Consider the following 14,687-nt stretch of genomic DNA (forward strand, 5'->3'; position numbering starts at 1 on the left):
GATGAAGTGATCTCCCTGAGGAATATTTGAAGAAAAACCAAAACAAAATCAGAAATTGCTAGAAAAGCTCAGCAGGTCCAGCAGCATCTGTGCAGAGAAAGCAGAGTTAGCCTTGCAGGGCCACAGACCCTTCAGAACTCTCGCTGGCGCGGAGCTACCCTGGCAAACCCCCACACCCCCAATTCCCCTTCATCCCCCCACTCCTTTGACATTCTCATACAGCTGCTTATCCTGAGATCCACAAATGCACATTTTGCCCAATTTTCCTGCTCCTCGGATGCTGCCTGAACCGCTGTGCTTTTCCAGCACCACTCTAATCTCGAGCATCTGCAGTACCCACTTCTGCCTTGCCATATACGCACTCAACCCCTCTCTCTCTACCAGCAACACCTCGTGCTGGTGCAGAGTTGCTCTTACCCCAGTTCTTCCTCATTCTCCAGCTCATTAGACACTTCTGAAGAAGGGTCACTGGACCTAAAACCCCAAAACATTAACTCTGTTTCTCTTTCCACCAATGTTGCCAGTCCTGAGTTTTCCAGCAATTTCTGACACTTTTTTTCCTGATTTCCAGCACTTGCAGTTCTTTGTTTTTTTTTAAAAGAAAAAAACGAGTTTGTGGAGGTTGACAGCAACTCCAGAGACGCAGGAGAGTGTCTTCTGTTTGTACAATGATGAAGAGTTTTATTCATTTCAAAAGTTAACTCTATTTCTCTCACCGCAGATGTTGCCAGACCAGAGTTTCTCCAGCACTGTGTGTTTCAGACCTCCAGCATCTGCTGCATTTGCCTTTAGAATCTCTCAGCACAGAAACAGGCCCTTCGGCCCCTCAAGTCCATGGCGTCCAACAAGCACCATAGCGTCATAGAGATGTACAGCATGGAAACAGACGTTTTTGGTCCATCCCGTCCATGTCAACCAGATATCCGAATCCAATCTAGTCCCACCTGCCAGCACCCAGCCCATATCCGTCCAAATCCTTCCTATTCATATACCCATCCAAATGCCTCTTAAATGTTACAATTGTACCAGCCTCCACCACTTCCTCTGGCAGCTCATTCCATACACGTGCCACCCTCTGCGTGAAAAAGTTGCCCCTTAAGTCTCTTTTATATCTTTCCCCTCTCATCCTAAACCCATGCCCTCTAGTTCTGGACTCCCTGACCCCAGGGAAAAGACTTTGTCTATTTACCCTATCCATGCCCCTCATAATTTTATAAACCTCTATAAGGTCACCCCTCAGCCTCTGACACTCCAGGGAAAACAGCCCCAGCCTGTTCAGCCTCAAACCCTCCAACTCTGGCAACATCCTTGTAAATCTTTTCTGAACCCTTTCAAATTTCACAACATCTTTCTGATAGGAAGGAGACCAGAATTGCATGCAATATTCTAACAGTGACCTAACCAATGTTCTGTACAGCCGCAGCATAACCTCCTAACTCCTGTACTCAATACTCTGACCAATAAGGAAAACATACCAAAACCACCTTCACTATCCTATCTACTGCGACTCCACTTTCAAAGAGCTATGAACCTGCACTCCAAGGTCTCTTTGTTCAGCAGCACTCCCATTTACCTGTACTTGGCCCACAGCCCACCAACCCCTGGCATTTGAAGTTCTCATATCTGTTTTTGTTTTGCATTTGTATAGCACCTTTCTAGATGTCCCAAAGTAGTTTACTGTCAGTGCAGTGCTTCTGAAAGAGTAGAGGGCGTGTGGTGCTGGAAAAGCGCAGCAGGTCATGCAGGATCCAAGGAGCAGGGGAATCGACGTTTCAGGCATAAGCCCTTCATCAGGTTCCTGCCCGAAACAACGATTCTCCTGCTCCTCGGATGCTGTCTGACCTACTGTGCTTACCAGCACCGCACGCACTCGACTCTTGATCTTCAGCATCTGCAGTCCTCACTTTCTCCTAGTGCTTTTGAAACAGTCAATTGCAACGAGGGAAAGGTGACAGCCAATTTTGCTGCGCAGCAAGATCCCATAAACAGCAATGTGATAAAGGCCAGATGATCTGTTTTCATAGTGGGTATGGAATGTGGGTATAATATTGGTTCTGATCATAGAAAATGATCCCGAACTACTTTGTGGAATCTTTCACGTCCACTTGAGGATCCTCCAAAAGACAGCACCTCTGAGTGCAGCTCTTTCTCTGCTGACACTGGGTTATGGGCCTGGTGACCAGAGTTGGACTGTGGAGCCCACAAACTCTTGAATCGAGTGTGCCACTCACTAAGCTACTTGGGCAAGACTGTGGCGCATTGATGTAGAATCTAACAGTCAATCAGAATCACAGCCCACAAAATGTTGCTACTTGTCCACAGGAGCGATAATCCAAACCCACTCTGCCACCTTATTCCTACACCTCTTGATTTCACAAGCAGGAGTCGGCCATGTGGACACACCCCACCTTTTCCAAACCTGCTCTGCCACTCAGTAAGATTATGGCTCATTCTACATCCTCACCTACTCCGGATAATCTTCCTTTGCTTTGCTTATCAAAATTTGTCTCTGGCTTAAAAATACAGGAGGACTCAGAGTTCGAACAAATAACAATTGTCTGAGAAAACTCTCCTCTTATGTGTTTTTTATTCTGAAACAGTAAATCTCCAGTTCTAGATTCTCCTACAAGAGAAACATCATCTCAGCATGATGTTTCATCTGAGCTCATCATCTGAGCTCAATACCACAGACATTACTAGCAGCATAGGATTCATTCAGTGCACGTTTGCTGTAACATCCCTCAAAGCAGAATGTTTATTTTGGAACAAGGAGGAAGCTGGCTAGGGAGGCAGAAGAATTAATGTTGCTGCGTGAAAGATTGGAGGGATTTTGAAAGTATCCTTTGAAGATGTTGCCTGTGGCTCAGTGAGTAGCTTCCTTGGCTCAGTTATAATGCTCTGGCTTCAAATCTATCTCCAGGGCCTGAGTGAGCAAATCAAGACTGACAGCCCAATATTGAGGGAGTACTGCACCGCAGCTATATTTCCCACTGCCTCAGGAAAGCAACCAACAGTAATCGAAGATCTCTCCCACCCTAGCTATACTTTTCTTCCATCCTCTTCTGTCAAACAAGAGATACAAAAGTTTGAATGCACGTACAAATAACTTCATCCCTGCTGTTATCAGACTTTTGAATGGACTTCTTGACTGTTAATGTTGATCTCTCTCTGCCCCTTCTCTGCAGCTGTAACATTGAACAACACAACCTCGATTATCCAAAAAGCAATTATCCGAATTTTGGGTTATTCGAACAAGATCTCAAGGTCCCATAAAAACGGCATTAGGCAACACAGCATTGAGTTATCGGTTAAAGGGCATTACGACGTGCATTGCCGGATAACCAAGAAATGCTTGGATATCCTGCACTCAAATTACAGCTTGTTTACGATCCGATCAATTATTCGAACAAAATACTTCCCACCCCCCTCATTCGGATAATCAAGGTTCTGTATTCCGCACTGTTCTGCTACTCTGATGCATGTTGGTGCAATCTGCCTCTGCAGCACACAAAATAACACTTTTCACTGTATCTCACTACATGACAACAGTAAATCAACTGTCCTCTCTTTCTGATAAAGCATTAAAGCTGAGTTCCCTGCTGCCGGCTCAGATGTCTGTAAAAGACCTCATGGCACTATACTGGGGAAAGACAAGGGAATTATCCTCAGTGTCCTGGCTAACATGTATCCCTTAATCAGTGTCGCAGAACCAGACCAGCTGGTTATTAGCATTTTGCTGTTTATGGGATCGTGCTATGCACCTGTTGACTGCCGTGCATCCTACACTACAACAGTGACTACACTTCAAAAGTACTTCATTGTCTGTAAAGTACTTTGAGGTGCCTGGCATTATGAGAAGTGCTGTATAAATGCAAGTTTGTCTTTTGTCATGTGGAGGGGTGAATTGGAAGAGTTTTGCCATCTGGGCGGAGCCCTGGTGGGCGACTGCTCCCACCTGGAGTGGGGGCAGCTTTGAGTATAGGCCGAAAGGCAATGCTTGGGTGATGTTTAGCTCTTCAAAAGGAAAGTGTTCCTTGTAATGTGTTGAACTGAATGTTGACCATCACTTCCCTGAAACCCTTTTGGGTGGACTTGCGAGCAATGCTTTTCCTTCATTCCTGCAATGTGCCAAGGTCAGTATTTATTCCCCTGAACAAGTGCTGAGCTACTACCATGAACACATTACTGCAGTCCATGTGGTGCAGGGATGTCCAGGGTACTGTTAGGGAGGCAATTCCAGGATTTTGACCCAGTGATGCTGAAGGATGGTGAGTGGCTTGGTTGGGAGCTTACAGGGGGTTGTGTTCCCATGTATCTGCAGCCCTTGTCCTTCTGGGTATCAGAGTCTTGATTCATTTTCTTTCCTGTTTCAGTGGTCAGCCAGCTACCTGGCTCAGGAAACGCGAGGTGCACCCTATACTGGGTCTGGTGCACATACAGGTGGGCCTTCGTACCCAGAGCATTAGTATGGAGTTTGACAGCTCAGGGGCATCCTATACACTGCTGATCCGAAATCCTTCCAAGTGCAAGAGCTTCATGCAGTTTTTCACAGGTGAGTGAATATTTAAACACTGGGCTATTAATGTGTCCCTTGTTCCATTACTGACCTGCCTGAGGAAGGGGCTCAGTGATGAGCATTCCACACTGTACAGACACGTAGGTGCACCCTACAATGGAGTATAAAGGTAGGGAGATTTTGCTAAAACTGTACAAGGCGTTCATCAGACAACAGCCGGAATAACGAACAGTTTTTATCGAAGGAAGGTTAGACTGGCATTAGGGGCAGTGCAGAGAAGGTGAACGAGGCTGATACCAGGTATGGAGGGGCTATCTGATGAGAGTTTGAGTAGGTTGGGCCTGTACTCCATGGAGTTTAGAAGATTGAGAAGTGACCTTATTGAAACTTACAAGATTCTAAGGGGACTTGGCAGGTGAAGTGCAGAAATAGTTTCCCCCATGTGGGAGAGTCTAGGACCAGAGGGCATCATCTCAATTAAAGACCGGTGCGGAGGGATTTCTTCACTCGGAGGGGAGTGAATCTGTTAAATCCTTTACCACAGAAGGATGTAGAGGCTGGGTGACAAAGTGTATTTAAAGTTGAGATGGATTTTTAATCAGTAAGGGAATCAGGGGTTATGGGGAAGAAAACAGCAAAGTGAGTTGAGAATTATCAGATTAGCCATGGTCTCGTTGAATAACAGAGCAGACTTGATGGGCTGAGTGGCCTCCTTCTGGGTAAAAACAATGACTGCAGATGCTGGAAACCAGATTCTGGATTAGTGGTGCTGGAAGAGCACAGCAGTTCAGGCAGCATCCAACGAGCAGCGAAATCAACGTTTCGGGCAAAAGCCCTTCTGACCCTATTTCTTTTGGTGATACAGCTTCCACTGATTCAAATTCAATTAGTGACTTCAATGAAGTGAGGCCACGTGTTGTGATGTGGGAGATTTAGTCAACAATTTGTACACAGCCAGCACCCAGCCTCAAGCAGCAACATGATCATGATTATTTGTTTTCAGCTTTGTTAGTTGAAAGGTATGATGTGGAGGTGCTGGTGTTGGACTGGGATGGACAAAGTTTAAAAATCACACAACACCAGCTTGTAGTCCAGCAGGTTTCTTTGTCAGCATTAACTCCCCGAGTGCTCCTCCTCCATCAGGGAGCAGTGGAGCAGGAGCAGTTGAAAGATAAATAATCAGAGAGATGTACAGCACGGAAAGATATCCTTCCTTCGGTCAACTCATCCATGCCGACCCAATATCCTAACCTAATCTAATCCCATTTGCCAGCACTTGTCCCATATCCCTCCAACCTTTCCTATTCATGTACCCATCTAGATGCCTTTTAAATGCTGTAATTGTACCAGCCTCCTCCACTTCCTCTGGCAGCTCATTCCATACACGCACCACCCTCTGCGTGAAAAAGTTGCTCCTTAGGTCTCTTTTAAAATTCCCCCCTCACCCTAAATCTATACCCTCTAGTTCTGGACTCCCCCACCCTAGGGAAAAGACTTTGTCTATTTATCCTATCCATGCCCCTCATGATTTTATAAGCCTCTATAAGGTCACCCCTTAGCCTCCGACACTCCAGGGAAAACAGCTCCAGCCTATTCAGCCTCTCCCTATATCTCAAATTCTCCAAACCTGGCAACATCCTTGCAAATCTTTTCTCGATCCTTTCAAGTTTTACGCAGTCTTCTGATAAGAGACAGACCAGAATTGCACACAATATTGCAAAAGTGGCCTTACCAATGTCCTGTACAGCAGCAACATGACCAACCAACTCCTGTACTCAATTCTCTGGCTGATAAAGGCAAGCATACCAAATGCCTTCCTCACTATCCTATCCTCCTGCCACTTCAAGGAACCTACACTCCAAGGTGTCTCTGTTCAGCAACACTCCCCAGCACTTTACCATTAAGTATGTAAGTCCTGCTCTGATTTGCCTTTCCAAAATGCAGCACCTCACATTTATCTAAATTAATCTCCATCTGCCACTCCTTGGCCCATTGGCCCATCTGATCAAGATCCTGCTGAACTCTGAGGTAACATTCTTCGCTGTCCACTACACCTCCGATTTTGGTGTCATCTGCAAACTTACTTACGATACCTCTTATGATCATATCCAAATCATTTATATAAATGGCGAAAATTAATGAATCCAGCACTGATCCTTATGGCATACCTCTGGTTACAGGCCTCCAGTTTGATTAATAATGGGCCTGTGACACCGTTCTTCGAGTATGTGAACTTGGGTCTTTCATGTATGCCTGAGATGTCAAGGGGGACCTCAATCTAATACCTTGTCCAAAAGATGTCACATCTTGACATTGTTGTACTCCTTCAGAACTGGCATTGATTCATGGCACTGGAGTGAACCTTTATGTGACCAAACTTCTTCCCTTACTACCCACATCCCCCTACTCCCATCCCTAACACGTGTTTTAACTACTCAGTACCAATAAATATTTACACAAGGCGAACCTTTAAGGTTATCTTGTCAATATTTAAGCCTGCAAAAAATGTGCAGCACACAACAAAAATGTTGCTTCATTGATATCTGCCAAAGTGGCCTTGAAGTGTGATAGTGTCTCTGAAAACAATAGCTCACTGTTAATGTTACATGTTTGACTTAACTGCTCAACCGAATTTAGCAGGGAGTTACTGTCGCTGGACTGTTATTCAGAGACTGAGGCTAACACTGTGGGGACACCGATTCAGATCCCACAACAGCAGCTGGTGAAATTTATATACGATTGATAAAATCTGAAAGTTAGTCTCAGTAATGGTGACCACAAAGCTATCGTCGATTGTTGAAAAAATCCATCTGTTTTACAAATGTCCCTTTTAATTTGGCAATCTGTCATCCTTATCTGGTCTGGCTTACAAGAGACTCCAGACAACCAGCAATGTGGTTAAACTCCACAGCACTCTGAAAAGACCTAGTAAAAGTCATTCGAGGGGCAATAAGGAATAGGCAACAAATGCTGGCCTTGCCAGTGATCCTGTCATTCCATGGAAGAGTTGAAGAGTTGATTTCTTTAAAAAAAATTCAAACCCTGGGGTGGCACGGTGGTTCAGTAGTTAGCACTGCTGCCTCATGGCACCTGGGACCCTGGTTCGATTCTGGTCTCAGGCGACTGTTTGTGTGGGGAGGTTTCACATTCTCCCTGTGGTCTGTGTGGGTTTCCTCCCACACTCCAAAGATTTGGCCAGGCTAAATTACCCACAGTGTCCAGGGATGTGCAGGTTGGGTGGGTTAGCCATGGGAATTGTAGGGTTTCAGGCTAGGGTAGGGCCAGGGGTTGGTGTGGCTAAATGGCCTGCTTCCAAACTGTGGAAATTCTATGATTTTAAGCTACAGGTTCGGCTCAAATTGACCAGTAAGGCTTGCTACTAAGCTCAAACATTTGTCCTTGCTCTCACTTTTACTCTTTTTTTTAAAAATGATTATCTGGGGAGGTTCTTGTGGCCCAGGCTTGTATCCCTTTCATGAGAGACAGAGGAAACTGGAGGATTTATTGAGCTGTAAGTAAACAAAATAGTGCTTCGTCTGTTAAAGTTGCAAACCCACAATGATGTAGCTGCGAAATTAAACAATAATCATTCAATCACACTGCAGTGCCTTACTTCTAAAAACTTCAAATCAAAATTTTTGGTTGTTCTGCTATTAACATCTAAGTTTAATGGCCTGGGTTTATGATTAGCATTGAGAGTTTTGTTTTAAGGCTGTTCCTCACTGGCTGATAGAGGACCGTATGACCTCTCAGCACACCCCACCTTACATCTTACCACCTCCAGGTCAAAGCTGCTCTTGTCCCTCTGAATTTGGCATCAGACCCTAGCTCTCAATGATAGTTGACAAGGGGACAGTGGTGACTGCAAGAGGCAGTGGAACTGGACATAATTCTATTCGTTTTTAAATAATGATGGAAAAGTTTAGACCAGATCTAAAAGTTGAAGTTCTAAATTGGAGGAAGGCCAATTTTGATGGTATTAGGCAAGAACTTTCAAAAGCTGATAGGGGGCAGATGTTCTCAGGTAAAGGGACAGTGGAAAATGGGAAGCCTTCAGAAATAAGACAAGAATCCAGAGAAAGTATGTTCCTGTCAGGGTGAAAGGGAAGGCTGGTAGGTATAGGGAATGCTGGATGACTAGAGAGGCTTTGGTTAAGGAAAAGAAGGAAGTATATGTCAGGTATAGACAGCAGAGATCGAGTGAATCCTAAGAGTAGGAGTATACTTAAGAGGGAAATCAGGAGGGCAAAAGGTGACATGAGATAGCTTTGGCAAATAGAGTTAAGGAGAGTCCAAAGGGTTTTTATAAATACATTATGGACAAAAGGGTAACTAGGGAGAGAATAGGCCTTCTCAAAGCACACACAGCCTGTGTGGGGAGCTGCAGAAGATGGGGGAGATACTAAACGAATATTTTGCATCTGTTTACTTTGGAGAAGGACATGGAAGATACAGAATGAGGGGAAATAGGTGGTGACATTTTGAAACATGTCCATATTACAGAGGAGGAAGTGCTGGATGTCTTGAAATGCATAAAGGTGGATAAATCCTCAGGACCTGATCAGGTGTACCATAGAACTCTGTGGGAAGCTACGGAAGTGATTGCTGGGCCCCTTGCTGAGATATTTATATCATCGATAATCACAGTTGGTGCTGGAAGACTGGAGGTTGGCTAATGTACAACTGAAGAAAAGTGGTAAGGGAAAGCCACAGAACTATGGACCAGTGAGCCTGATGTCTGTGGTTGGCATGTTGTTGGAGGGAATCCTGAGGGACAGGATTTACATGGTACTTGGAAAGGCATGGACCAATTAGGAATAGTCGACATAGCTTTGTGTGTGGGAAATCATGTCTCGAGTTTTTTTGAAGTACCAAAGAGGATTGATGAGAACAGAGCGGTGGATGTGATCGATATGGACTTCAGTAAGGTGTTCTACAAAGTTTCTCATGGGAGACTGGTTAGCAAGGTTGGATCTCAAGGAATACAGGGAGAACTAGCCATTTGGATACAGAACTGGCTCAAAGGTAGAAGACAGAAGGTGGTAGTGGAGGGTTGTTTTTCAGACTGGAGGCCTGTGACCAGTGGAGTGCCATAAGGATTGGTGCCGGATCCACGGTTTTCGTCATTTACGTAAATGATTTGGATGTGAGCATAAGAGGTACAATTAGTAAGTTTGCATATGACACCAAAATTGGAGGTGTAGTGGACAACTACGAAGGTTACCTCAGATTACAACAGGATCTTGACCAGATGGGCCAATGGGCTGAGGAGGAGCAGATGGAGTTTAATTTAGATAAATGTGAGGTGCTGCATTATACACTTAATGGTCAGGTCCTGGGGAGTGTTGCTGAACAAAGACACCTTGGAGTGCAGGTTCATAGTTCCTTGAAAGTGGAGTCACAGATAGATAGGATAGTAAAGAAGGTGTTTGGTATGCTTTCCTTTATTGGTCAGAGTATTGAGTACAGGAGTTGGGAGGTCATGTTGCGGCTGGACAGGACATTGGTTAGGCCACTTTTTGAATATTGTGTGCAATTCTGGTCTTCCTCCCACTGGAAGGGTGTTGTGAAATTTGAAAGGGTTCAGAAAAGATTTGCAAGGATGTTGGAGGGTTTGAGCTATAGGGAGACGTTGAATAGGCTGGGGCTGTTTTCCCTGGAGCGTCGGATGTTGAGGGGTGATCTTAGAGGTTTATAAAATCATGAGCAGCATGGATAGGAGAAATAGACAAAGTATCTTCCCTGGTGTTGGGGTGTCCAGCGCTAGAGGGTATAGGTTTTGGGTGAGAGGGGAAAGATTTATAAGGGATCTAAGATGCTACTTTTTCATGCAGAGGGTGGTGCATATGTATGGAATGAGTTGTCAGAGGAAGTGGTGGAGGTTTCTATAATAACATTTAAAAGGCATCTGGATGGGTATTTAAATAGGAAGGGTTTAGAGGGATATGGGCCAAATGCTGACAAATGGAACTAGATTGGGTTGGGCTATCTGGTTGGCATGGACGAGTTGGACTGAAGAGTTGGTTTCCATGCTGGACAGCTCTATGACTCTACAACTGCTCTGTTAATCCTCTGTAGCATTTTATGCCTCAATTAGATCTTCTCCCAACTCCAGAGAGTATAGGTTCAAATTGCTCAATATATCTTCGCAATGTCCTCTGAATTGCCTCCAATGTAACTACATCCCTCTTTGGGGTCAAATAAGTATTAGGGACAGCTGCAGTGCTGTTTGGAATGGAATTCCAGGGCTTTGATCCAGTAACAATATTGTTCCAAGTCAGGGTGGTGTGTGTCTTGGAGAGGATTGTACAGGTGGTGGTGTTCCTGTGAATCTATGCCCTTCTCTAGGTAAGTGGGGAATACATCACACTCCTGACGTATGTCTCGTGGATGGTTCTGCCAGTCTGAGATTCAGAGAGGGTGCCTGGTTTCTTTCTTCCTTGCCCGCCTTTGCGACGTGTTCAAACAAGGGACGATACTTGGTTTCCCCTCCACACCCTGCTCTGACATATTCGCCCTCTGATCAGCGATTCAGTCTGAACTTTCTTGTAACTTCAACACAGGCAAGCCTGAGCAGCAAAAGACCAGGACACTGAGAAGCTGCCAATGCCTGGAGGCAGACCAAGGACACGAGATGCAACTTGTTGTGGTAGCAGCAGAAATTCACTTGGCACCATTTGAGAGCCTGTAGCTCTGAGTGCAGTCATTCCCATTCTGACAGTCAGCCATACCAGTGAGAGCTGTTGAGACATCCACCACAGTGCTGCCATTTCACAAATTGTATGTAAAACGCTGGGCACATCCTGAGGGCATACAATGTCCTGTCAATGTTCTATCAATTTGTTCCTCTTCTACTTGGTGTTGACACCTTGCTGGCTTCAGTCATCCAACTATGCTCCATTGCCAGTAATGCTTAAATAAACACTAAAGTTGCTGGAGAAACTCAGCAGGTCCATGGAGAGAGAAACAGAGTTAACATTTTGAGGCCAATTGCTTGTTCAGAACTTTTCAGAAGCTTGAAAGGGAAATCTTACTTGACCAATATATCATAGTTCTTCAAAGGAGTAACATTCTCTGGTTAAAGAAGAGCCTATACTACTTTGACAAGGTGTCACATCAAAGGTTATTGTGGGTGAAATCTCAGTGTATTGTGTAGCATATTGGATAGAAGATTGCCCAGCAGAAAACAGAGTATGCACAAGTGAATGTGTTTGACAGCGTATGACCAAGGGAGAGTCTCAAATCTGTTTTGGGCCTCAACATTTGCAATGCATATCATTTACTTCAATAAGGAGAGCAAAGTCATGGTGTTTACATTTGCAACCGATGCCAGAACAGGTAGAAAAGTTTCAAAACAGGAACTGCTGAAGAAACTCAGCAGGTCTGGCAACATTTGTGGGAAGAATGCAGAGTCAGCATTTCGAGTCCAGTAGCTCCTCTTCAGAACAGGTAAGTACGTTGTGATGGAGACAAGGAATTTGCAGATGGATAAAGCTTGGTTGAGTGAATGGATAAAACTCTGGCAGGTGGAGTATGATGTGTAAAAATGTGAAGTTGTTTACTTTGGCAGGAAGAATGAAAATAAATTCTTTTTTAAAAAAAGAATGACTGCCAAATTCTGTACTTCTGAGGGATCCAAATGTTCTAGTGCATGAGTGACAAAACGTTAGTATACAGGTACAGCAAGTGATAAAGCAAACATCACAGAATCCCTACAGTGCAGAAAGAGCCATTCAGCCCATCAAGTTTGCACCAATCCTCAAGTGTACCCCTCCCAAATCCAGCTCCCTATTGTGGATCTGCTATGTAGATGATACCTTTGTCATTACCAAACGCTCACAGCTGGAGCACAACCATCAACTCATAAATAACATCCTTACCGGGGTAAAATTCACCAAGGAAGAAGAGAACAACAACCAATTCCCCTTCCTGGATGCAATGATCAAAGGCAAGGCCAATGGGAAGCTCCAGACCAGCGTATACAGGAAGGCCGCCCACACCGACCAAGTACTGTACTCAAATACAACAGCAACCATCCCAATATCCACAAACGGAGCTACGTCAGAACATTGTTCAAGCGAGCGTAACACACTGAAGCATCCTGGATATCCACAAAGCAGAAGGACACCGACACAACGTCTTCAGAAACAACAGGTACCCAAAAAGCATAGTCTGCCAACACCTAGAAATGACATCAAACTACTCTGACTCCTGGGTATCATGGTAGCTCACAAACCAACTTCCACTCTATGACAGTGGGTGAAATCTCAGTGTATTGTGTAGCATATTGGATAGAAGGTTCCTAGCAGAAAACAGAGTATGCACAAGTGAATATATCTGACAGCGTATGACCAAGGAAGAGTCTCAAATCTGTTTTGGGCCTCAAAAGTATAAAGGGTCCCATACTGTCAACCAACAAGATTAACGTACACAAAATATCATGTCAAAACTGCAAACGCACTACATAAGGCTAACAGGATGGAAATTAGCCACCACCACATAAACACCAACTAGCCACCAAGTGAGACGACCAGTTATCGCTTATATCCATACACACGGACAATGAAGGACACCAAATCGACTAGGACAATGTATCCATCCTGGGACAAGCCAAACATAGATATACATGGGAATTCGTGAAAGCCTGGCACTCAACTTGGAATTCCATTAACAAACGTAGAGATGGAGACCATATACCAACCTCTATGAAACTGAACCAGCAACAAAACTGGAAACAACACCTCTAAACTCAGCAGACTCAGATACACAAATAACAAATAAGAGAACACGAACGCTTCACCGGAGGTGCACTGATGATGTTACCTAGAATGGCGATGAAACGTCTGCAACAAACTTACCAGCTCAGCGATCAAATCAACAACCCTAGCCTCCTACACTATACCCTAACCCCATGTTTCTCACTTAACCTGCATATCCCTGGACACTACAGGGCAACGTAACATAGCCAATCCACTAATCTGCACATGTTTGGATTATGGGAGGAAACCTGAGCATCCGACAGAAACCCACACCAACACGGGGAGAATGTGCAAACTAGGATGCTATTTATTATTACAATAGGAATTGGACATTAAAGAAAAAATACAGTATGTCTGATATAGAGGTATTGGTAAGATCACATCTTGAATACTACATGCAGTTTTGGTCTCAAATGTTTGAAGGATTTAAGTACATTTTGAGGTGGTTCAGAGAAGGTTTACTGGAATGATACCTGGAAAGAGCCAGTTGTCTCATGAGGAAAGTTTGAACAGATTGAACTTGTTTACAGAGGTTTAGAAGAGTGAGGGGTGACATGTTTGAGGTGTATAAGATCCTGAATGGTCTTGACAAGCTGAACATGGGAGGAATGTTTTCCCTTGTGGGTCGGTCATAGACTCATACAGTATAGAAGAGACGTTTTGGCCCATTGAGGTAGCACCACTAAAAGTAATGGCCTTGAACATTATGGCACTTCAAATGCTCATCCATGGACCTTTTCAAAGGTTGATGTGTCCTGTGTCAAGCCCACCCCTCCCCAAGCAGTGCACCCAGACCCCACCAGAAGGGTGATAAAGGTTTCATCAAATCCTCTCTAAACATCCTGCCTTTCACTTTAAAATGGTGCCCCTTCGACTAAGGGAACATTTGCTTTCTATTCATTCGTCCATGCCCCTTATAATCTTATCCACCTCAATATCAGATTCCCCCCCTCAACTGTCTCTGTAAAGAATGCAACCTGAGCTTATCTAGTCACTCCATTGTTAAAAATGCTTCATTCCAGGCAACATCCCTGTGAATTTCCTTCCAGTGCAATCGCATCCTTCCTATTGTGTGGTGACCAGAACTGCACAAGGTACTGCAGCTGAGGCCTAAGCAAATTTCTCTCCAACTCCACCATAAACCTCCTTGTTATTATAAAGCAACCGATAAAGTCCACAGCTAGGGACCATTTTTAAAAAGTTACCCTTTCAGGACAAATGCAAATTTATTTTCACTGCAGGTGAGTAATCATAGAACTCTGACTCAGGAGGCCATAGAGGCGAGGTTATAGAGTCCAAGAGATGTACAGCACGGAAACTGACCCTCCGGTCGAACTCGTCCATGCTGATCAGATAGCCTAACCTACCCTAGTCCCATTTGCCAGCACTTGACCTATATCCCTCTAAGCCCT

General features: G+C 44.5%; 1 protein-coding gene across 4 annotated transcripts in view; it reads left to right on the top strand.

Annotated features, from left to right (window-relative positions):
- The window catches only part of stk11ip (serine/threonine kinase 11 interacting protein), a 109,082-nt gene that overhangs the window by 82,874 nt on the left and 11,521 nt on the right, over positions 1–14,687 (top strand). For all 4 annotated transcript variants that reach the window (XR_011961726.1, XM_072579997.1, XM_072579999.1 and 1 more), the window contains one exon: positions 4,374–4,552. Coding sequence is in view for 3 of the 4 variants with exons in the window: in XM_072579997.1 (XP_072436098.1) it covers positions 4,374–4,552 (179 nt within the window). In the remaining variant the exon portion in view is untranslated. The remainder of the gene's footprint in view (positions 1–4,373; positions 4,553–14,687) is intronic.

Source organism: Chiloscyllium punctatum, chromosome 10 (assembly GCF_047496795.1).
Source record: "Chiloscyllium punctatum isolate Juve2018m chromosome 10, sChiPun1.3, whole genome shotgun sequence".
Classification (NCBI taxonomy): Eukaryota; Metazoa; Chordata; class Chondrichthyes; order Orectolobiformes; family Hemiscylliidae; genus Chiloscyllium; species Chiloscyllium punctatum.